The sequence below is a fragment of the Anguilla rostrata genome, chromosome 17 (genome assembly GCF_018555375.3).
Source record: "Anguilla rostrata isolate EN2019 chromosome 17, ASM1855537v3, whole genome shotgun sequence".
NCBI lineage: Eukaryota > Metazoa > Chordata > Actinopteri > Anguilliformes > Anguillidae > Anguilla > Anguilla rostrata.
Genome location: NC_057949.1, coordinates 23,798,813 through 23,822,701, shown reverse-complemented (window position 1 = coordinate 23,822,701; position 23,889 = coordinate 23,798,813). Strand labels below are relative to the sequence as shown.

At 50.8% G+C, this 23,889-nt stretch overlaps 1 protein-coding gene across 1 annotated transcript in view; it reads right to left on the bottom strand.

Moving 5' to 3' along the window:
* The window catches only part of LOC135242970 (protein sidekick-2-like), a 69,344-nt gene that overhangs the window by 11,026 nt on the left and 34,429 nt on the right, over positions 1-23,889 (bottom strand). Inside the window, exons 2-37 of the mRNA XM_064314345.1 lie at positions 23,238-23,397; positions 22,315-22,421; positions 21,851-21,998; positions 21,588-21,721; positions 20,419-20,530; positions 18,908-19,098; positions 18,372-18,455; positions 17,671-17,865; positions 17,254-17,370; positions 16,924-17,091; positions 16,711-16,813; positions 15,843-16,019; positions 15,448-15,584; positions 15,005-15,152; positions 14,373-14,513; positions 13,668-13,849; positions 12,495-12,610; positions 11,972-12,167; positions 11,518-11,616; positions 11,036-11,227; positions 9,382-9,503; positions 8,963-9,072; positions 8,548-8,698; positions 8,197-8,434; positions 7,729-7,844; positions 6,577-6,766; positions 6,184-6,282; positions 5,381-5,575; positions 4,393-4,594; positions 3,925-4,028; positions 3,242-3,312; positions 2,594-2,729; positions 1,745-1,801; positions 1,274-1,375; positions 716-831; positions 415-601 (exon numbers count right to left, since the gene is read on the bottom strand). Coding sequence (XP_064170415.1) covers positions 415-601; positions 716-831; positions 1,274-1,375; positions 1,745-1,801; positions 2,594-2,729; positions 3,242-3,312; positions 3,925-4,028; positions 4,393-4,594; positions 5,381-5,575; positions 6,184-6,282; positions 6,577-6,766; positions 7,729-7,844; positions 8,197-8,434; positions 8,548-8,698; positions 8,963-9,072; positions 9,382-9,503; positions 11,036-11,227; positions 11,518-11,616; positions 11,972-12,167; positions 12,495-12,610; positions 13,668-13,849; positions 14,373-14,513; positions 15,005-15,152; positions 15,448-15,584; positions 15,843-16,019; positions 16,711-16,813; positions 16,924-17,091; positions 17,254-17,370; positions 17,671-17,865; positions 18,372-18,455; positions 18,908-19,098; positions 20,419-20,530; positions 21,588-21,721; positions 21,851-21,998; positions 22,315-22,421; positions 23,238-23,397 — 5,103 coding nt within the window. The remainder of the gene's footprint in view (positions 1-414; positions 602-715; positions 832-1,273; positions 1,376-1,744; positions 1,802-2,593; positions 2,730-3,241; positions 3,313-3,924; positions 4,029-4,392; positions 4,595-5,380; positions 5,576-6,183; positions 6,283-6,576; positions 6,767-7,728; positions 7,845-8,196; positions 8,435-8,547; positions 8,699-8,962; positions 9,073-9,381; positions 9,504-11,035; positions 11,228-11,517; positions 11,617-11,971; positions 12,168-12,494; positions 12,611-13,667; positions 13,850-14,372; positions 14,514-15,004; positions 15,153-15,447; positions 15,585-15,842; positions 16,020-16,710; positions 16,814-16,923; positions 17,092-17,253; positions 17,371-17,670; positions 17,866-18,371; positions 18,456-18,907; positions 19,099-20,418; positions 20,531-21,587; positions 21,722-21,850; positions 21,999-22,314; positions 22,422-23,237; positions 23,398-23,889) is intronic.

Genomic DNA, 23,889 nt, shown 5'->3' with positions numbered 1-23,889 from the left:
AATTCTTACTCCTGTTTTCTGGACTTGCTATACCTTGCGTGTTGTGCTGGGACGTGTCTATAGTCTTGCGTGCTTGTCTGGGCGGTGCTATTCCTCGCAGTGCTCATCTGAACTGTTTTATACTTTTTTGAGCTCATCTGGACTGTGCTATACCTTGTTGTGTTTGTCTGGGCTGTGCTATACCTAGCAGTGCTCATCTGGACTGTGCTATACTTTGCTGAGCTCATCTGGACTGTGCCATACTTTGCTGCGCTTAGCTGGACTGTGCTATATCTGGCTTTGCTATGCCCACCTGTTAACTGGACGGTGCCATGAATGTGTGCTATATTTAAACCCAGTGTACCCAGCGCTGCGTTCTCATTTTGATGGAAGTGATCGCGCCCTGTTCCGCCCTTCCCATGCTCCCTGCCCCACCTGCTTGCTGAGTGCGCCCCCTGGTGGGCGTGCTGCGAGGGCCGTCTCCAGCGGCATTGAAGGCAGCCACGCTGATCATGTAGGTGGTGTAGCCAGTGAGATTCTTCAGCTTCGCTCCACTCTCCGGCAGGAAGAGCGTCTGCTGTCGCTCCGTTTCATTCCGGAGCTGGAACTCCCAGAAGTATATCTACGGGAAAGGGGGCGGGGGCACCTGTCAATAAATCAATCACTCAGACAGCACCCCCACCCCCTCCCAATATGTCAAAATGTCTCCAGAGAGACACCCTCCTTGAAAACTCACCTTGTACCCCTGTATGTCCCCATTCTGCGCCTCCAAAGGTGGGGGATCCCATGTGACGTCTAGCTGGGTGGCAGTTGCTGATTGGATGGCCACATTTTGGGGCGGGGCTGTGGGGACTGGAAGAAAGAAAAGGATTGCAAAACCTTTAAACAACATGACCCTCCCTGCTTTTCCCCATCTGAATGAAATGAAAGGGGCAGAGAAATGTGTGGATAAAAAATGACAGATTAACCCATGCCAGCTTCCGTCTGCGTTGGAACAACAGTAGATAGGAAACCTCAGTGTAGGTGGTAGAAATTAATATTAAATGGTGAGATCAAATTTCTGACGATTTCCTGTAGGAAAAACAATGTGATACTAGTGGCTGTGATGGTAACAATTAGTGGTAAAGCAATGTCTATAAAATTCATCTGAGCTTTCGGACCTGCAACACTTGACAAAGCTCTTAATCTCCTACGGAAGGAATTAGAAGACGGCATCTTTTAGATGGTCTGGTATTTGTAGTCAATTATATATGACTGTGATGGATGGGACTACAAAAGGCAGGTCCATCCTTACCTGCCTCTCCCACAAACACTTCCTGGGGTGTGCTGGTCGGCCCCTCTCCCACCGCATTGTAAATGCTCACGCGGATCTCATAGCGCTTGTGTTTGCTAAGATCTGAAGATAACAAAACAACTACATTACCCACAGTTCACACTGAGACATCAAAACTGAGACAGAAGCATGACAGCATACTTGATAGAGGACAAAATGGATGAAGCCAAGTTTCAAACCACGTAACTTAAATTGTCAAGTGTTTACAGAGGTTGCAAGGTACAAGTGGCAAGTGGCAACTCAAGTTTCAGGTTGCAAGTAAAGTCACAATAATGAAATCTCAAGTTTCTCAGATCTCAAGGCCTAACATTCCTAGAGACAGAGCTCAAACGTTAATTCTTCAAGACTGTGAAATTGTATGAGAATTTAATTAAAATGAGAGGCAAAGAGAGAGAGAGATACAGAGAGAGAGAGAGAGAGAGAGATACTTACTGTCCAGCTGGTACTGGGTAAGTGAGGTCTGGTTCAAGTTGCGCATACTGTATGGGGCTGGGTGAGGAGGCATAAGCCCGGGTGGGGCAGGGCGGGGTCAGGTCAGGGGGCCATTGGGGGGTTTAGAGCAGGGGAGAAGAGGAGAATAACAGACAGAGATGAGTGCATTTGGGCACACTGCAGTTAGATCAAGCACTGGGTGAAGAAAACAGAGAAGCACCAAGGACTCAAAGCTGAGGATAGGATACAAATGTAAATGAGACAACAGAAGCTGTGAATCACAAATTACAAAAAGAGAAATATAACCAGACATTGAAAGTATAGTATATAGTATTAGTATATTTGTGCTGAAAGAGGGTGTGGTAGACAGTTTTATAGGGTTAGGGTAGGGGTGTGTATTCAGACTAGTAGGTAAGAGTTTAGGGGGTGTTCGGGTACTTATAGGTGAGCGTATTGGGGGTTAGGGTAATCCCTGGTGAAAGTTTGGCAGTTTTAGGGTAATCACAGGTGAGAGTCTGGGGGTCTTAGGGTAATCACAGGTGAGAGTCTGGGGGTTTTAGGGTAATCACAAGCGAGAGTCTGGGGGTCTTAGGGTAATCACAGGTGAGAGTCTGAGGGTTTTAGGGTAATCACAGGTGAGAGTCTGGGGGTCTTAGGGTAATCACAGGTGAGAGTCTGGGGGTTTTAGGGTAATCACAGGTGAGAGTCTGGGGGTTTTAGGGTAATCATAGGTGAGAGTCTGGGGGTCTTAGGGTAATCACAGGTGAGAGTCTGGAGGTTTAAGGTAATCACAGGTAAGAGTCTGGGGGTTTTAGGGTAATCACAGGTGAGAGTCTGGCGGGAACTCACAGGTGAGCTCGGCCCAGCTGACAGAGGGGCTGCTGATGGTTTGGATGGTGAAACCGTGCGGCCGGTCATAGTGGAGCTCTCGGTACCGCACCCGGTACCCCAGCAGAACTCCATTTATCCTCTCCTCAGGGGGGGGCTGAGGGAGCAGGAAGGTTTGAGAACCTCAGACAAACAGCTAACGATTACCTAGCCACTCCTACAGCATGTCCCCATTCTCCCGCACGTGGCAAAAATCACGTTCTTATTTTTAACATTTCAAGAGTTTTGACCTGAACAAAATTTATATGACTTTCAAATTGTTGTCTCATTCTACTTCTTGTTTTACTTCTCTGCTGACCATTCTTTCATCGTCTCCCACCTTCAGGAGGTGGTCTTCAAAATGTCTTGAAGTCTTCCAAAAAAGTTTTCAGTTACATTAGGACATGATTGTTTTCTTAACCCGAAGAAAATTACACTTGAAACACCCAGAGTTAGCACTGGCTCTACTATAACTATGGACAGTCGTTGGCTCAGATCCTCCATTTTGTGTCTTCAGTACACTGTTTCATTCAAGCAGGGGTGATGATTCAGTCTTGTGGCTGACCATGCCAGTTGCGATAGCAGTGAAATTTCCCACAGTCCCACAGCAGCGTCCCTCCCGCCACTTGCCTGCCAGCGTACCAGCACCGAGGTCATGGTGTGTGGCGTGACAGAGAGGATTGTGGGAGCTTCATCAGGCACTGAAAGGGGAAAAAAGAGAGGGAGAGACTAAGCCCGTAGACATAGCAATGTTTATCCACAACTGCATTACATCACATCACATGCATAGTGTCATGCATGGTGTCAATCAACCAGGCTGGCCACCATTAGGATCACATACGTCAGACACACACAGAAACACTATCCACGGGTAAGGCAGGCCAAACAAGGTAATTAGCAGAATGTGTGGCAGAACATTCAAGATCCAAGGCAAATGCCTTGATGACTGCGGCATGTGTAACTTCAGTATTAGGCACGAATCAAGCCGAGAGAACAGAACGATGCCCTCTTCCTTCATCTGTGACATCACCTACTGAAGAAAATTGCTTAAACAATGAACCCTTTTCATTGGCAAGCTTTCTATCGCAGTATTTCTGACTTGTCGGTAAGACAGAGCATTGCAGTTTGTAAAACACCATTGGCTGCAGTTCAGCTTAACGTAACGCCAAGATTACACACATCAACTGCAGCAGTGGTGCTAAAAGAAGTAATGAGTCACAGATGACTGAAAAAAAAAACAGATGAGGAGTTCACACAGATGAAATGGGGAGGGGTCAGGGGTCAGGTTGGGTTCAGAGGTGAGAGGTCGTTACCATCCTGCAGCGTGGTGACGGCCTCACTCGAGTCGCTGTACTCGCTGTCCCCGATGTCATTAGTGGCCTTCACTCTGAACTGGTACGAAGTGAAGGGCTTGAGTCTGCAACGGGAGAGGGACAGGGTTCCAGTGACTCATTAACCAACACATAACTGTACCCGGCCATCTCCAAAACCCCTACTCTAGATACACTGATATATCTCACCCTAACCCCTACTCTACACTGTTAAATCTCTCCCTAACCCCTACTCTACACTGATATATCTCTCCCTAACCGCTACTCTACACTGATATCTCTCCCTAACCCCTACTCTAGATATGCCGTTACATCTCTGCCTAACCCCTACTCTACACTATTATATCTCTCCCTAACCCCTACTCTAGATACACGGTTACATCTCTCCCTAACCCCTATTCTATTGATACATCTCTCCCAACCAGTTCAAATCGACCGCGGTCACCTCACCTGTCCACGAAGTAGGAGGTGGACTCGTGGCTGACCGAGGCGGAGTGGACCGTCCAGTTGCCGTCCGGCAGCTCCCTGTCCTGGATGGTGTAATAGCGCACCGGCGAGAGGCCGTCGCTGCCCGGTTCCCATGACAACAGCACGCTGCGGGCCTGGACCTCCTCCTGCGGCACCAGGGGGCGGCCGGAGGGCTGCGGGCGAGCTGACCGGAGGAAGCAGAAAGACCCTTTCAGCTTTTAGACCTTCCCTCTCGGAGAACCAGGGCAGTCTGCTTGCGCCTCTCTCCGGGGTGGAGGGTTTATTTAAGGCACTTAAACGATTCTTCGCATCACTCCGTGTCTGCCGGTGGATTTAAGGCACCGTCGCACACAGCCCTGAACTTCGCTTTGCACGCTGACGTCAGACCTGACCGGCGCCACAAATGACGAACTGGACATTTATTCACTTGCCAGAGATGTGCATACAGCCTACAGCCCACGTAGCCTATTTAGCCTCCTTGTCATGCAGCTTAACATTTCAACAGCCATGCTGAGCACTGATGCGTTAGAGAAGACCACACCTCTCGTATTCTCGTTTGCTCCAGTGAGTCACCCCTGTGAGGACGCCATTTCATTGCAGGCAATTAGCAGATGCTCTTATCCTTATTTTTATTTATAGCTTTTATATTGCATCCATGTTTACATCTGGATACATACTGAAGTAATGCAGGTTAAGTAGCTTGCTCAAGGCTACAAAGGCAGTGTCCTAGCTGGGAATCGAACCAATGACCTTTAGGTTACAAGAGCGACTCCTTACCAATTATACCACACTGCCGCCCAATCTGCCATTCACAGAGAGCAAGTAAAAAAAAATAAATAAAAAAATAAGTACTTTAACTGTACAGTTTTGTTTGCATGATTATTTCGCATTTGGCCTTTGATTTGCCAGTATTTTGTGTTCCTCTCTTCTTTCTGCGTGACAAACACGGGGCTGCGCGTGCGGGCTGTACCCCTCTTCTCCGTGGTGATCACCAGAGCCTCCGCCGCCTCTCCCCAGCCCTTGCGCGTCTGGGCCGTGAGGCGGAACACGTAGGCCCGCTCCGGCTCCAGCCCGGTCACCGTGTGCCGCCGGGCGCCGGGCCTCAGGAGCTCCACCACGGCCGCCGAGCTGCTGGTGGAGTTCAGCCGGTACGCCATCTGATAGGCTGGGTGACAAGACATGGTCAGAGAACGCAATGTAATTGGTTGGCACTGGGCCTAGGTTTATTAGAAAAAAAATAAATAAATAAAAAAACTTCATATTAACAGATGTGTAGGTGGACATTACTGGGGGGCATAGGGTCCGTGGCATGACTTAGATAGGGTGGGGAAAATGAGGAACAGTGGTGGTGTAGGATAAGAGTGATGTCAAGGGAGAAGAGAAAGAGAGACAGAGATGGTGCAGGGAATGGGTGATAACAAGGGAGGAGAGAAGGAGAGATAGAGATTGTGTAGGACATGAGCAATAGCAAGGGAGAAGAGAAGGAGAGATAGAGATTGTGTAGGGAATGAGTGATAACAAGGGAGTAGAGAGAAAGCGAGCTAGAGATGATGTGGGGTATGAGGTTGGAACAAGATGGGGCGATATATAGAGGTTGTAGGGCATGGAGTATTGGTGGAGAGTGGCCCAACATATGCCCAAATATTGAATCAGAATTTTAGAGTGGCATATTTTTGTTCATGCTCATTTTGCGTCCTGCCCCAAACCCTCTCACGACGTTGAGTACAGAGAACGCATGGGGTGGAACCTGGAATGTGCGGGGAGGAACCTCACCCAGGATGATTCCGTTGGGCTGTGCGGGAGGTTGCCAGGTGAGGCACACAGAGGAGGTCCGCACCTCAGAGAACAGAATCCCCACTGGCGGGCCTGGCACTAAAGGGCACAAAGGGGAATTTTAAGTGGAACAGGAGAGGAACAGGATAGCGGAATGTCATATTACTTCAGAATGGGATACTGTGTTTTAAATTAGACAAGTAGGGAATAAACGGCAAGCTATTAAATCAATTTTTAGAGGATTAAGAGCAATCCTCAGTTCTTCGCTGTGGTGAGAAGGGTGCTTGGATCACATTAAAGAAAATGGCTGACATGGCAGCAGAGGTGCAGAAGTCATGGAGTTGTAGCCTCCTAAATATGGTCTCTTGGGATGGGGCCAGAATGCATGCCTACCATCATCCAGGGTCCTTTCCAGGACGGGGGGTGAGCTGGGCATCCCATCTCCGATGCGGGTGAAGGCCAGGACCTGGATCTGGTACAGAATGTACTTCCCCAATCCTGTAAGCTGGACACTGTGAGTGGTGTTCCCCTCCACTGTCCAGAACTGCAGAGAAGAGTCTTCATCTCTGTCCTTATACAACACCTGCCAGGGTGGGGGGAAGGGGGGGGGGGGGTGCATGGAGGGAGACAGAGAGAGGGGCAGGGCAGAGAGAGAGGAACAGAGATACGGACAGAGGAAAGAAGAGAGGAAGATATTGAAATGGAGAATGAGGGAGAGGAGGAAAAGAGGTAGAGAGTCCAGGCCAGAGATATACAATGTCATCATCTATGAGTTTAGTAGTTTAACAGCACAAGATCTCTTGTCATGAAAAGACAGCATATCTGAATGGATGCAGATAAAGGGGAGGGAGAGAGAGAGAGAGAGAGAGAAATCAAGAGATGATTGGATAGAGTGAGCAGGGAGAGGAGGGAAACCAAGGATGGGGAGGAACTGTCAGTGAAGAAGGGCGCATCTGCTGTGTGTGTGTATGTATGTGTATGAGACCCAGATCTCCCTAAAGCTGCTTTGTAACAATGCCTACAATGCCTACGCTATTCAAATAAAACTGAATTGAAATGGAATTGAATTGTGACTAGATATTCCCACTACTATAACATACAAGCACAGTGACTGAATCACAAAAGCTTTGCATAACATATCCACAGTGGCCGTATACTCTGTTGTGTTTCGCGACTATTTGCACTTGGTTTGTTGTTAACATCTTGCAAGTTACCTTTGACCAAACCTCTTTCCACCCAATGAAATGCAATGCAGCTGAAACACACCACAGGCCGCAAGTTAAAGCAGCCTGCAGTGAGTCTGGCTCCATACGGTTCAATTTACCGGCAAGCAGCCACCCGTCCATTATAAGCAAAAGTCAAGCGTATAGGTTTATCAAGGCCACAGCATAGATTAGTTATGATAACAAACCAAGTCCATGATAAGAAGCAAGTTTAAGTACTTACTGCTGCTTGTTTGCAATATGGGCATTGACATGACAAAATGGCGTACTGCAGCAGCGCCTCCGGTAGGAAAAGGGCATCCTGCCGTATGGCATGGCGTACCTTGTACCCCAGGATCAGTCCATTGCGGTCGGGTTCGGGGACCTCGGACCAGCGCACCAGGATGCTGCTGGAGGTGGCGGCGAAGGCTGAGACGTTGGTGGGGCCACTGGAAGGGACTGTCGGAGGAGAAGTAGGTGTAGCGTTCGAATATTGGAGATGTTTTAGTGTTGCAATAAATGAACGAGAGAGGGCGAGGAGTTAGTGACCCAGGAACACAAATAACACCTCCTAAACAAGGCTATAAGAGGGTACTGGGGGAGGGACCTCAGTCATTATTACATCATTATATTACATCGCAATCGCTATCAAGACACTATGTTACACAAGTGGAAAATATCAGTGTGTGTGTGTATGTGTGTGTGTGTGTGTGTGAGAGAGAGCATGTGTTTGTGTCTGTGCGTGTGTGTGAGAGTGTGTTTGTGTGTGTGAGAGTGTGTGTGTGTGTGTGTGTGTAATATAATGGCTCACCGGACTCTCTGGTTCTCCCTTGGACGGGCCGGCTCCAGGGTCCGGCTCCGATGCCGTTGAGCGCCTGAATGCAGACCTGGTACTGGGTCCACTCCTCCAGGTCCTCGATGGTGAACTCGCGCTCCAGGCGATCGGGGATGACGTGGTAGAGCAGCCGGTCCTGGGGCCTGACCTGGCTGTACTGGACCCGGTACCTCACCAGCTCCGGGCTGCCGTTGTACTCCCACTCAGGAAGGGGCTGTCCCACAGAGAACGCCGCTGAACGCAGAACTCTCACACGCAAACGCACACATTCAGAGCTATAAATACGCCGCGGCAGACAGGCACACGTGCTATGCGCAACGCTCTTACCACCCATCGCAGCCACAGGCTTGTCTCGCTAGCCGTACGCAAGGAGACGTTGCCGGGGGCGATGTCAGGAGGCGCCTGCAGGGTCTGGATCTTACGGGACGGTTGGCTGGGGGGGCTGGTGCCCACGATGTTCACCTGACGCATTCGAAACCTGGACACAGAGAAATATCATAGATGGGCACTTGTAGAAGGTATAGTTTTGTATAGTATGTGTACCTGTAAAAGGTATAAGTATAGGGGTATAGCATGGGTACCTAAAGAAAGTATAGACATATGTTATGTCTACCTGTATGAAGGTACAGGGGTATAGTATGGGTACCTGTAGAAGTTGTATGTGCACGGTAAGGGTAGCTTCAGAAGGTAAAGGGGCATATTATGTGTACCTGTAGAAGGTAAAGGGGCATATTATGGGTACCTGTAGAATGTGTAGGGGTTGAGGTCGGGCACCACGAGAGACCGGGCATCAGGTTCATTGGGCAGCTCATGGACAGTCACCCACTCCTCGTTCTCTCCAACTATACCAATCTGACAGGACACACACAGACACGGCACTATTCAGTCCACTTTTTTGTCATTTTGCTCTTTTTATAAACAGACATTGAGACCTGTCACTCAGCTCAGTGCACTACAAACACCTCATGACTCACCTAAAAAGGATGAATAAACAAAACTAAAAATTCCCATCTGACGAACCCAAATGTTTTGCTATTTCACGATAATCCCATATTTGGGAGTTTTTGAGTGGCGCATGCTGTAACAATGGGGGGGACAGACGCACGGCACGCCATAGGCTCCTCCACTCTGGTGGGGGAGAGGCTTCTCTCCATCACTCACCTGGGCCTCCACCTGCCAGCAGGAGATTGACGTTTTGCCATCGTAGCCAGGTTTGAACTGCAGGGTGACAGAGCGGGGGCCGATGTTGGAGATGGCCATGTTGGTGGGGGGGCCAGGAATCTCTGTGGAGGGGTGGGGTGGGGGTATTGGATAAGAGAGGGTGAGGATTTACAGAGCCAGGCAAAAGGAAAACTCCTAAACAGAGCTGTAAGAGGTGACTGTGGGAGGGGACTCAACCATCATCACATAATGAAATGACATCACGATCACTTAGAAGACACTCTCATCCAGAGCCATTTACACAAGCAGAAAACAGCAGTGCTAGTCTCAGGAATGCGAAAGTGTGATATGACTGATAATGAATAAGCTGGGGCCTGGCTTCAATCAACATTTGTCCTTCCAAGTGTCCACCCTAATCCCAGAAGGGTATAGGTTAAATCCCCTGCCAAGGCAGATAAAAACAGGACAAATGACACTCTCCTGCCACTGCATCACATGGCTATACATTACAAGTCTTAACAAAGCCTAGGTACAGTATGAGAAAAGGCCGTCTATCAAAGGAAATCTGCATGACCACGTACGTGTTGCACTAATGCACAACATACGTCAGACCTTTATGATATGTCATACATTTACATATGTGTGTCATATGTCAAAACCGCAACTGAAAACTAGAGCAAGTAGATTCCCACATTTTAGGGCATATTTATAGGTTTAAGGGGAGACATCATGCCGCCCCCAAGATTTTCACATGAATCCGCCGCTAGACTGGTTAGTACGGCTGCGAGATTTCACATTTGACTATGCTAGACCAGGCGCCCCAGAAATGTGTCTCGCCCAAAGAAACTAAATGAAACCTATGGCTACGTGAAAGCTAGCTATCCTACTACTAGGAATCACCTGAAAGGGTACATTGCTCTGTGATGCCTGGTTATATAAATTTTTTGTATTCCGGAGAGAGTTAGACTTATGTTTTCCTGTTCTGTACAGTATGTCGCTCTGGATAAAAGCGTCAAATGATTATGTTAGCTAGGCTCTGCTCGCTTTCCTTGTTACTCCGCACTTAATTAGTCAATTGTAGAGCAGTTGATGACACAGTTAACTCACTGAATTGGGCCTGAACTGGGCGCAGATTTTACGGTGATAACAAAAGCCAGCAGAGCTTTCTGCTCTCCAGAACCGGGAGCTGCAGACCCTTGATGCAGAACAATGGCACGACCATCAAGGCTGTGTTACGGCAGAGCTCCAAGAGTGCCCTCTGGTGACAGACAAGTGTACTACAGCATTACAGCCGAAAGCCCCTAGGACTGGCCTCAACTGATCCCTAATAGGGGATGGGAGACCAAGCAGTCAAGACTGGGGGCATGTCCGAATCAGTCCAGTCGCTTACTGTTGAGTACACAAGTTGTATACAGTCGTTGCTGCCAATCACACTGTTCCCAGACATAGCCCAAAACGTCCATACAAGTGACTTTCTTCCATGACCCTTTTCCAAATTGCACAGTCTCTTGCTCCAATTTCTACAATATGGCTGCACGAAAACTGCACTTCCAACCCTTTCAAAATGCTTTTTGCAAGCCCACGAGAAGTTAATGGGTGACATCACGGTCACTTTCTCCCTGTTATTTCTGCAGTCCGTGTGGGAGACACTGACCGGGGGGAACCCCAGAGGAGATGGTGGAGGAGGACAGCAGGCCCTGGCCTTTGGAGGTCATCCCAGCCACCTGGATGGTGTAGGTGGTGAGGGCGGTCAGACCGGTGACCCGGTACTCCTGCGTCACGTTGGGCAGGTAGTGGGTGACCCGGGTGCTGGTGCGGTTGTACTCTTCCCAGGAGATGCGGTACCCTGCAGACGGGAGGGGGGGGACACACACAGGCAGGGGTATGGAGGGAGGCAGAGGTTGAACAGTGCTTTGTGTGTGTGTGAGTGTGTGTGTGTGTTGGTGGTGAGTGAGTGAGTGAGTGAGTGAGAGCGAAAGAGAGAAAAAGACTGTATGAGCATTTGTGTTGAATGGGTGGGTGTGTGATGGTAGCTATGTTTGTGAGAGCACACATCTGAGCATGAGCACCTGTGTACATGTGGGTGTGTGTGTGTGTGCATGGATGCACCACGTGTATGTGTGTGTATACGTGTACCTGTGAGAACACCGTTCTTCTCTGACGGCTCTCTCCAGCTCACTTTCAGAGACGTGTCCAGGATCTCTGTGAAGCTCAAGTGGCCCACGGCACCAGGGGCTGGAAACGCAACAGCCAATCAGATGGGATGAGCTACCATAGACAATGCCTGCATCAACCTCACAACGAAGACCAGAGCTTTAATACACGTTTAATACAAGTGACCATGGATACCACAGTCACGTGCAACTTTGAGTACGGCTGGAAAACATGAACCACTGAACACTACACCCCTTCATACAAAGAACAGTCAAGTCAAAGTGCCCACTGAGACTCACTATGCGAGAATATTGTGAGACTTATGCACCACCAAAAGGCTCATTGCATGAACACAATGACTATTGAATACTATGTCCTATTGAAAACCACAGTGCCAAATTAATTTTATTTTATTTTTTACTTTTTTAACACTCACTGTCCTCGTGCGTGCGCAGTCGCTGAGGTGGACTGCGCGGTCCGTCCCCGGGCGTGGTGAAGCACAGCACCGAGGTGAAGTACTCTGTGAACTTCTTCAGTCCTGTGACGTAACCTACGTGGACGCTGTCCTGGAAGTTGGGCCTCACCGTCACCACGGTAGCCTCCTCCTCTTGACCTGGTTCCCATGCCAACAGCTAAATGATTAGGGGAGGCAGATTTGAGCCAAGATTTAAGAAAAACGCGGCACATTCAGCCTCAACCTGAAACAATACGGCAGGATTTCTCGATTCCCACTAAATATTATTTCAAAGTAATCAAAGACACGTGACCGAATAAGGTTGATCGCCCACTGCAATCCGTGCCCAATTTATAAACTCAAAAAACATGCCGATAGTCAACTAGACATTCACAAGGAGTTAAATGACAGAAGTCAATACAGCACAACAACTCAGGCAAGGTTCCGGCAGTAGAAGACAGTTCTTCATCCCAGCACTAGAGGGCAGCGTGGCGCTGTAGCTCACCTTGTAGCCCTGGTTGATGCCATTGACAAACTGGGGGCTGGGGGCGCTCCAGGTCACGTGGACGGTGGTGGAGTTGACCACCTCGGCCCGCACGTTGCCAGGAGGGATAGTGGGCACTGCGGAAGCGTGGGAAGGACAGAAAAAGGAGGGAGCTTCAGGCAACAGACGGAGAGTGAGCACAGCTACCCGCACACCTACGGCACTGCACCTCCAGCTGCCAATCACACACAGAACTAGCCCAGGAGGGGGGGGGGGGGGGGTCAAAGCCCTGCAGTGTTCCATAGCATGTGAGGTCATATTGACAGCTCTTCTCACAGGTCACTGTGTTCCAGTATACAGTAGTTTAACCCTTGTGTACGGTTTGGGTCAAACGGACCTGCTTAAAACTTTTAAAACTAAAAGAAGAACGACACTTTTTAAGAGATGCATTTTATAATCAGTGACTGAACCAGCGTGAATTTGGTTATCGTTTTGTGTTTCCATTGGTAGTTCATCATCTTAATTTTCTTTTGTCTTTTTGCCTTAACAGTTTCTTTGAATATAATAAGATAAAGATGAAATATAATTGAGAATGTCACTTCAGAACATTAAATATCAATAATCTTCTCCATTAAAACCTTGTTTCATTTAAATTTTTCATATGCAGATAGACATGATTCACACCCCCCGTGCCTTCATTATAGTGGATTTATATAAATCACATCTTTATCACAAAAAATGAATGGCACTTTCACTGTTAAACGTGATTTAGCAGAGGCAAATGGTGCATGGTTGCAATATGTGGCTGTAAGTAATGACAAAGCTGGCCAGACACATGATCTGGGTGAGAATTTTACTGACTGTGAACAGTAGGTCCTTCACAGTGCTGTGGTAAAATTAGCTTGCATGCAGAACTGACCAAGGTAAGAGACCAAAGATGAGAACGAAGCAGCACTGACGTCAGCAGCACTGACCATGACAGGAGCTGCTCATTAGCAGCACTGACCACGACAGGAGCTGCTCGTTAGGGGCACTGACCACGACAGGAGCCGCTCGTTAGGGGCACTGACGACCTGTTAGCAGCATGACTGACAGGAGCTGCCGTAGCGCACTGACCCGACGGACCGCTCGTAGGCTGACCACGACGAGCGTCGTTAGGGCACTGACCGTTTTGCTGAGAGCGCGCAGCCTCACCTCCCTGCAGCGTCCACTCGGTCACCTTGTGGCTGAAGGTGCCCAGCCCGGCTCCGTTGTAGGCCGCCACCTCGATCTCGTAGCTGGTCCAGATGATCAGGTCCTCCAGCAGCAGGTTGGTCTGGTCCGGGTTGGTGATGTTCCTGAACTGGTAGCCCACCGGGAGCCCTGCCAAGCAGTAGCTGAGAGAGCGGAGGAAAACAGGAAGGAGAGACAGAGAGGAGGAGAACAGGAAGGAGAGACAGAGAGGAGGAGAACAGGAAGGAGAGACAGAGAGGAGGAGAACAGGAAGGAGAGACAGAGAGGAGGAGAACAGGAAGGAGAGACAGAGAGGAGGAGAACAGGAAGGAGAGACAGAGAGGAGGAGAACAGGACGGAGAGACAGAGAGGAGGAGAACAGGAAGGAGAGACAGAGAGGAGGAGAACAGGAAGGAGAGACAAGAGGAGGAGAACAGGAAGGAGAGACAGAGAGGAGGAGAACAGGAAGGAGAGACAGAGAGGAGGAGAACAGGAAGGAGAGACATAGGAGAAAGTCATCACAAGAAAAGAGAGATGATGTTGAAGAGGCTCGGGTGTGGTGCTTGCGATTGGGGAGTTTGAGATGGGAAACGGCTGTGGTCTGGGTGGGCGTGGCGTCGCTGTTTGGGGGTGGGGGTGGGGGTGGGGGTGGGGGTGGGCGCGGCCTCCTGCGGGCGGGCCACTCACCGGACGACGTAGCCCTGCAGGGGGCCGTTCTGGTGGGACTCAGGCGGGGGCTGCCACTGGATCATGATGGACTGGTTAGTGCGCGCGCTCGCGATCACCGTCTGAGGGGGGGCACTCGGGGGCTCCTCTGGGAGGGACAGTCTGCAGGGGGGAGGGGGAGAGAGGCATGAGACACCGTCACGCTAGCCTGTCCACAGTCTGCCTGGGGAACACAGAGAAACCCTGGGGCCAAAACACTCTCTCACTCTCTCACTCTCTCACTCTAACTCCCTCCCTCTCTCTCTCAAACGTCAAACGTGTCACTCCATCTCTGAAGAAGATGGAAACGACAGCAGGGATTCAATCGACACGCGTCCTTTAAGTTGACTAACAATAAAAAGCAACACAGGTGTTCCAACTGACATTTTGTAGGGTTATTCATTGGCTATGCATAACTGTACAAAAAGAGTATTGTACCTTATTGAACCTGTGTTTTGTAGTTGTTCCAATGGCCTTGACATGCGCTTTTTTGTACGCCGCTTTGGATAAAATGTAACGTAACGTAATGCATGAGAGCGTCCGCCAAGCAGAATAAAACAGAACGAGGATGGATATGACCTAACGGAGAGGCGTGGCCGCGGCGGCCTCCTCACCGGGTGGTCTCGCGGCTGAACGGCCCTTTGCCCACGTCGTTGACGGCGCAGAGGCGGAACTGGTAGGAGCGAGCGGGGATGAGCCCGCTGACCGTCACGCTGCCGGCCTCGGGCCCGATGCCGGCCAGGAGCGCGGTCCACGGAGCGTCTGGGCCGCACGGACAGACGCACGGAAAAGGCAGGCGGACAGACAGACACATCGTTAAAGGAGGAGAGGTCATTCAAAGCCTTCTCTGTTACACCCCATTACTTCCATGATGCACTTCCCGTCGTCATTCCTAGGATTCCCAGTCTTTCCACAGTATTCCTAGGCACTCATATTATTCCAGCTCTCCCACAGTTCTCATTCTTCAGCTGTGTTTCCAGTTTCCTAATAGCCCTGCCTGTTGCTCACGGAGCTGAACTGTCTACTTCCAGAATCCCGAGCCCAGGAGCAGACTCACTGTTCTCAGACACTTCCAGGATGTAGCGAATCAGGGGGCTGTTCCCGTCGAAGGGCTCCGCCCAGCTTAGGTTAATGGCCCTCTTCTCTGATTGGCTGAGCTGGGCTACAGGGTTCTCTGGGGCGTGAGGGAGCTGCCTGCATGAGAGGGACAGAAGGAAGGAGAGAGAAAGAGCGAGAGAGAGAGAGAGAGAAGACAAGGAGACGAAGAGAGACAGCGGAGGAAGAATAGAGAGAGAGTGGGAAAGGGGAGAGAGGATGACAGACAGAGAGGAAGAGAGAGGGTAGAGAGAGAGGGGAGTGAGTGAGAACAGAGACAGAGACAGAGTGGTAGAGGGGGCAGGGCGGGGGCTGGCACTGGAGACGCAGCCCCAGTGGGACCATGGGGCGGAGCACCTGACGCGGATGTGGGCGCTGCGCGAGTCGTTGCCCCCCGCGGAGGTCACCCTGCAGGTGTAGGTCCCGATGTCACCTGACCAGGTCTGAGAGATGTGCAGCGTGCCGTCGGCCTCCTGCCGCATCCTGGGGGTGGAGCCCACGTTGAGGACAGCGCCCCCTTTCTCCCAGACGTAGCTTAAAGCAGACGCGCAAGCATGGTCAAAGACTTACACAACACCTCACATTACACAAATTTACATTATCAGCTTATCTGTTCTGCAGTTCATACCAGTACAAACACACACACACACACACACACACACACACACACACACAAACAGTATACAAACACACACACACTCACACAGTATACAAACACATATACACACACTCACACACACACACACACACTCACACACACAGTATACAAACACATATAAACACACTCACACAGGACACTAACAGTAACATGGTCCTTATAACCATTACAGACAGGCAGGTCAGCTCAGTGGGAGTAGAGACCGCCCATGGTCGTCGGGACAGCAGAATCACTGGCCATCTTCAGACTAAAGACCCACCTGTACAGAAAGCATCATGGCTCCATCGCCAGCCCCTAGTACTCCTATCATTTCCGTTAATTCAGGTTATGGTTTCATATTTTTCTTAGAGCTTACTATGGATTATATGCATTATTATACTCAGTGGTCTGGGAATGTTGTTAGCAAGGCCTAGGACAACTGCTGATATTAATCATGTGAATGCATGCATGTTCTCACTGAAAGATGCGAAAATACTCCGGATGAGATTGTCTGTTAAATGATGCGATGATAAATGATGTAATTAGGGACAGGTATGTCAGTTCCAGGTAGGGTCAGCCTCTCCACACCTGACGGTGACGCTGGGGTCATGGGTCACTCCGCAGGCCATGACGGCTTTCGTCCCTTTGATGACGCTCTGGTCCTGAGGTGGGCTGGTGATGCGGGTTCGAGCTGGAGATCACAGACACACGAACAGAACGTGAGAGGGAGCGGGGGGGTGGGCGGGGCTGAGGCTTCAGCACGGTCTGAACAGAAAGGGGAGCCAGGGGTCACGCCCGTACCCAGCACCACCAGACGGGCGGACGCCTCGTCGATGCCGCGGGAGTTGCTGGCCGTGCAGGTGTAGGCGCCGGCGTCCGACATGTGGGAGGGGTTTACGAGCAGGCTGCCGGACTCCAGCAGGCTGAAGCGGGGCAGCTGGACAGAGCCGCTGGCCAGAATGCGCTCGCCTGGGGGGGGGGGGGGGGGCGGGGCGAGGAGGGGAGGGGCGAGGTTAGGCTGGAGAAACCCGCTCGTGGACAGCCAAACCACACACATCCGATTTTCCAGCACAGAATTCGCAAACACGCGTCTAGTGGGCGGTGGGCGGGGGGGGGTCAGGCGCCACTCACCTTTCTGCCAGGTGATGGCCGGTCGGGGGGCACCCGTCGTGTCACAGCGGAGGACGACGGACAGCCCGTCGATCACCGCGCTGTCGCTGGGGCCGGCGGTGATGTTCGGGGCGATACCTGAGGAGGCGGGGGGTTGGACAGGTGAGAGAGACACAGGACGCGCATACGCACGCCTCGTACGCAGTTCTTCTGCGCGACGAGATAAATAAATACACCCGTCAGGATGAATAAACAACACTCATAATCATTCCCGTGCCAAATAATAAACCCTCTTCTGAATTCAGTTGACGAGAGTGCGACAGAGAGAGAGAGAGAGCAAGAGAGAAAGAAAGAGAGTGATCAATGCAGAGGGACATTGCAAGGTGGAGACAGAAGAGAGAGGCAGAGAGAGCTGAGCGGCAGGCTGAGCTGGCCTACTGGTCACGGCGACGTAGACGCTGGTCTGGACCTCTCCGGCCCGGTTGCGGGCGAAACACTGGAACATTCCGGTGTCGTCGGGCAGGAGGCCGTTGATGTGCAGGCTGCCCCCCACCAGCACCCTGTACCGGGGCGTCCTGACCGGGCTGATGGGCACAGCATCCTTATACCACACTATGTCCGGCTGCGGGACCCCTGAGGACACAGGGAGGGGAGGGAGAGCAGTACTGTACCCCTTCCATCCTGCAAACCCACACACACATGATACACACAATACACAAACTGCACATGCACTATATAAACTATATACACTATACACACACTACACACACTATGCATACAATATTCACACACTGCACATGCACTATATAAACTATATACACTATACATACACTACACACACTGTGCATACAATACACACACTGCACACGCACTATATAAACTATATACACACACTGTGCATAAAATACACACACTGCACATGCACTATACATGAACTATATATATACTATAAACTATCCATACACTTTACACCACTACACACACATTAAAAACAAACTACATATACACTATACACACACTATACATGTACTATACACAAGCTATACATACACTATACACCACAATATAAACACGAAACACTATGATACGCACACTATATACTTGCACACTCATGTACACAGACACACATAAACAAGCACCTTTGGCCTGGCAGGGAATATCCACCACCTTCTCCATCTCAGCAGTGATGCGTTTCTCAGGCTCCTTCACAAAATGGGGGGGCTCTGGGCAAGCAGCAGGGCAGAAAGCACATTAGAGGGATGGTTCAAAATACAGAAATATTTAAAAATAGGGAACCAAAATGATAAAGCTTGACGTGCAACTTCAAACCCACAGGGGTGGCCACAAAAGGGTGAGGCAGTATGGCCTGAGGAATGCTACAGGCTAAGGGGCGGAGTGGGGCGGGGCAGGGGGGGCAGGTGCGGGCGGGGGGTAGGAGTGGGGCGGGGTGGAGTGTGGCAGAGTGGGCCAGGGCGGGGTGGGGCGGGGCGGGGTGGGGTAGGGGTGGTGGGGCAGAGTGGGCCAGAGTGGGGTGGGGGGGTGTGGGGCAGAGTGGGCCGGGGCGGGGTGGTGTGGGGCAGCGAGGTGACCGTCAGGCGCAGGTGACGGAGCAGCGAGGTGACAGTAAACTAAAGGGGAGGCGTGCGGGCGTGCAGGTGGACAGGCGGGCAGGTACCGAGCACGTGCAGGTGAGCCGCAGCCCTGGCCGACGGCGCGCTGCCGCCGAGAAGCTGCGCCTCGCACTCGTACAGCCCGCCGTCCCCGACCGTCGGCGAGACCACGGTCAGCCTGCGGCTGAAGTCGCTCAGACCGCTGCCTACCACAACGCCGTTCTTCCGCCAGGTTATACTCAGCTCGGTGAGCGGTCTGAGAGAGAGAGGAGGGGAGGGAGGGAGGGAGAGAGGGATGAGAGGCAAAAGGGACAGAGACAGAAAGCAGACCACGAGGGAGGTCAAAGGTCAAGAGGGAACAACATGGGTCACCAAAGCACATCACTTAAACACTGAAACACCCAGTGCTCTCGTTACTGTCTTATATATGCTATGTTCTGATATAATCTACGCTACTTCGTGTATGATTAGCCATTTTTGATATTTTCCATTGTAACATTTTGCAAAGCATTTGTTGCAGTGTTACTAGTAGTGACAGTAGTAGCATGTGCTAATTGCTCACTCATTTCTTCTTGCACATTGTTAGATGCTCAGCAGTTAGCATTTCACATTTACATTTCACTCCTTCTGCAGACACTCTTACCCAGTGCAATTTACAGAGCTTATTTATATTCTTTTTATTTTATTTTATTTTATTTTTTTACATACGATCCATTTACACAGCGAGACGGTTCACCGAAGCAGTTCAGGTTAAGCGCCGCGCTCAAGGGCCCGACGGCAGCGCTACGCCCCGGCGGGGAATCGACCCGACGTTACACTACACCGCCGCCACCCGCGTCAGCGCGCGTTAGCCGCCGTCTGACTTCGCCGCGCCTCGGGAACGCAAACGCACGGCTGTCATCCTGCGTGAGACGCAGCAGAACTTAAAGGCTGAGAAGGCTGAGGGAGGGGGGAGGGAGTCACTCCTGCCAGACCGAGCGTCTCCTCCTCCTTCAAGAGGAAAGGAAACAATTCCGTTTCATTTCGCAGCCGCAGAGTGCTTCTCTACAGATGTACTTCCCAGAGGAAATCAACAAAAAGAAAGGGAAAAAAGAACTAAATATTTGCACAAACATTTCACATATATTTACTTGATTTATGCACTGCATATTTGGCAAACACTAACAAGGATTGTCCCTGTAAAGAGTCCTGCAGAAAGCTCCCGACAGGTTCAATGTTCATTTGCATGTGTTGATTTGGCAAACACATTTTTCCACAGACCCTGGGACGCAGTTCCGGTAAACAATACGAAGTGTAAATAACCAGGATGAACGCGAGCACCAGATCAGCCAGCAGCATTGTAAATATTTGGACAAAAGCTGTTCAGACTCATCCAATGCGCGCACACAGGCATAATAAAACAGTAAGCGTGAAATTATATATAAATAATTGTTCCAAAAATTTTAATCAATATCAAACACCAGAAAGGCTTCCCCACACCATGATAACTATGCCTTTTTCTGAGGGAGGCTGAAGTTCAGTCAGTGCATAGATGAGACGTAAGGACATACAGGGAGGGGGGGAGGGTCTCATTCACCTGGCATTAGCCACACACTCCATGATTACCCCAGATGCCCCTGTCACCACACTGGTGTTTCTTGGGGGGATGAGGATTTTTGGGGCGATGGGGTCAGCGGGCCCCTCCACCTCTGTGAAAACACAAAAAGGACAAAGAGGGCGATGGAGGAGTCAGAGACTGCGCAGTCCTCATCCTCGTCACAGACACAACGAGCCACCAGAGGGCGATAAAGAGGCGGTTTTCCTTTCTGCAGTCATTCACTTGGAGCTCACGCTTTACCTGATGGGTAAGCCACACATCCTCGGACGAGATTGGCTGGCATCGTTCTTGCCTCCCACAATTGGGTCGCTCGTGGGCATTTTCTGTTTTAAAAACGTACATTCCTTAAATGTACATCGATTGTGTATTTTGGAAATTCCCACACAGCAATAATTAACGAGTCCTCCTTCACAGAACTATGTGGAATGGGGGAAAAAACTGAAATCGGAGACGTCGGATCTTTAATGTGATTGGTTATCGCACCATGTTCTCCGGCTTTCCGGTCCCTCCACCCACTCGCCACGCATCGCTATCCCAGCATGCCTTGCAGGCGCTGAAACTCGACTTCCATCGAAATGAAGACAATTACAAAGTAGCTTCTTGTCAGAGGATGTGTGGGTTTACCCTTAGGTGGGGCTCGTAATGTGATGTCTTATGCAGTGCTCATTTTACCTTAAGAGTGATGCAACGTGTAATAATTCAAACATGCCTTTATAACCCGATAAGAGCAGCTGGGTTTCACTCAATGTAGTACATATGGCGTATGTTGTGTCAGTGGTGTCATAATGCCTATCACTGCATGCTTTGTAACCTCATAACAGTAATCTTTATGGTAGCTGTAATGTTTGAGTGTGCAAGAGTTCAGATATTTTTTTTCTGCAAAAAAAAACTTACAGAAAAGGCATAAAGGCAGGTGCTTGTGTCTGAGTGTGTGTATGTTTGTGTTTGTGTGTGTGTTTGCATGTCAGTGTACAGCATCTTCATATCTGTAATGCATTGTTTGAGTATCTGCCATTCGCTACTGCATTTGTGTTTGTCCGTATGTATGTCTTTGTGCGTATTTTGTCTTTGTGTGTGAACATTGTTAGGGAGGGTGTGTGTGTGTGTGTGCAGGTGTGTGTGCGTGCGTGTGTTTTCCTGACACTCACTGTCCACAGAGAGAGTGATGGGCTGGCTGGTTTTATTCTCCCCGTTCCTGTCGTTGACCGCCTGTGCATAATAGCGTCCGGAGTCAGATGCGACAGAGGACAGGATGACCAGGGTGTTGTCCAGGGCGATGGCTCTGTGGGGGGTGCAAGAGGTCAAAGGCTACAGGAAAACCGGGCATTTCAGAATGCCTACGCCAAGGGCCTAAAGTGCCAAGAACTGGAAAACCAGGACGCGGACGCGCTGGAGGCAGACAGACCCTTACATTCGGCTGCTGGGTGGAATCTTTCGTCCGTCCCGAAACCACGTGATCTGAGGCTGGGGGAAGCTGTGCATCCGCGGGGGGGCAATCACAGCCCCCTCACCCTGAGAGACGACCTGTGAACGCTCTCCCTCCTCGAAACCCCCCATGTCTGAGAGAGAGGGAGAGAGAGAGAGAACGAATGTATTAATGCATGGTGGGTTCGAGTGTGAAAAACTTGAAGCAAACGGAGTCGCCTCCTTTTATTTAATCAAAGCTGCATCAGCGAAGGTTACAGGAAACTATACGAGTAAATTGGAGAAAGAGAGACACACTCACCCACTGCACCAGCTCCTGTACTGGAGTGGGAACATACACAAGCACAGCCACACTCAACCACGGCGCCCTCTGCTGCACTGGAGTGGTGTAGCCTGCACACGATCACAGCCACACCCACAGACAGAAACCAGAGCTAGCGCAGTACTAACATGCCACCTGCACTTCCGTGCTTCGCTGCAAGAGGGAGCCAACGCGGTTTCTGACGATGCAGCGATAGAAGCCGGCATGCGATCGCTCCAGGGAGGGGATCAGGTACCTGGGGAGGGGGGGGGGGGGGGAGACAAGGCAGGGGAAGACAGTTAATACACCTGAACTAACTCAGGGAAGGCAGTTAATACACCTGAACTAACCCTCTTCTCCCCTGCTGGGGCATAAGGCCAGAACGATTTTACGCCATCTGTCGCCATATTTTACCGCCTTCGGAGCTTCAAGCCACGTTAAACCCATCTCTTCCGGCTCGTCTACCACCGTCCCCCCGCCATGTTGTTTCTGGCCTGGCACCCGTTTCCTTTTCCCCCAGGCAGAGTCCATTTTGAAGCTCTACATGCTACGCTTCCCTGGGGGCATTCACAGGACGTGACTGAGCCGCCCGACCCCACGCTTCTCTACGTCCGTTCCCACACAGTGGCAGCCCGTCGTCCTCTCGCACAAATGTCTGTCACAACACAACCGTGTTCTGGTGAGAAGAGGCAGCCGTTACCCAGGTGAGCCTACGCATTAGCGGCGATACTTTGTGACCTGTTTGGATCCATGACGATGGCCAATGTTTGTTTCTTTTTATTCTATTAAATTCTCACAAACACGTACATATTTTATATCATCATTTCTTGAATCTAAAGATATTAGTTTAGCTTCTTTATACATTTAACATATGCGTACACTCATCTTATCCTATTCTGTTGAGCAAATAGGCATCCTGGATTTACGGCCCTCTTGGAGGATATGCGTGTGTGTAATTGCCCATTCAATAAAAAACCCTGCTCCATGGAGTCCTGAATTGGGCAGGCCTGTCTGGGTGGGGTGAGGTAGGGTCGGGACGGGTCCGCTTGGCAGCCTGCAGCCCGCCGCTCACCTGTACTCCAGGGAGAAGCGGGTCAGCTCCGTCCCGTTGCGAATCCACCGAAACTCCAGCGGCCAGCTGCCCTCGGCCATGCAGGTGAGCACCAGGCGGTTCCTCTCCAGGTGCAGCTGGGTCCGAACCGGCTCCATCTTGAAGTAGGGGGGCACGTCATCTGCGACAGAGGGGGGTGGGGGGTTAGGGGGGTGGGGGGGGTGGGCGTTAGCTCGCTGAGCGGGGGCGGGGTATCAGCAGAAGTACGTCCCAGCCCAAACGAGAGAAGAGCCTGATATTGGTCATCTTCCAGGACCCGGTGGGAGAGGGCAGGAGGGAGGGATGCAGCGCTGTGCTTTTCGGGGACGGGTGCAGCGTTGTGAAGAATGGCCTGTCACGCACACACACACACACGAAAACTAAAACACGCGCGCACACACGCACACACACGCACACGCACACACACGCGCACACACGCGCACACACGCACGCACACGCACACACACACACACACACACGCACCACGCACGCACACACGCACACACGCACACACACACACACACACACACACACACACGCACACACGCACACACGCACACACGCACCACGCGCACACACACACACACACACACGCACACACGCACGCACGCACGCACGCATGCACGCACACACG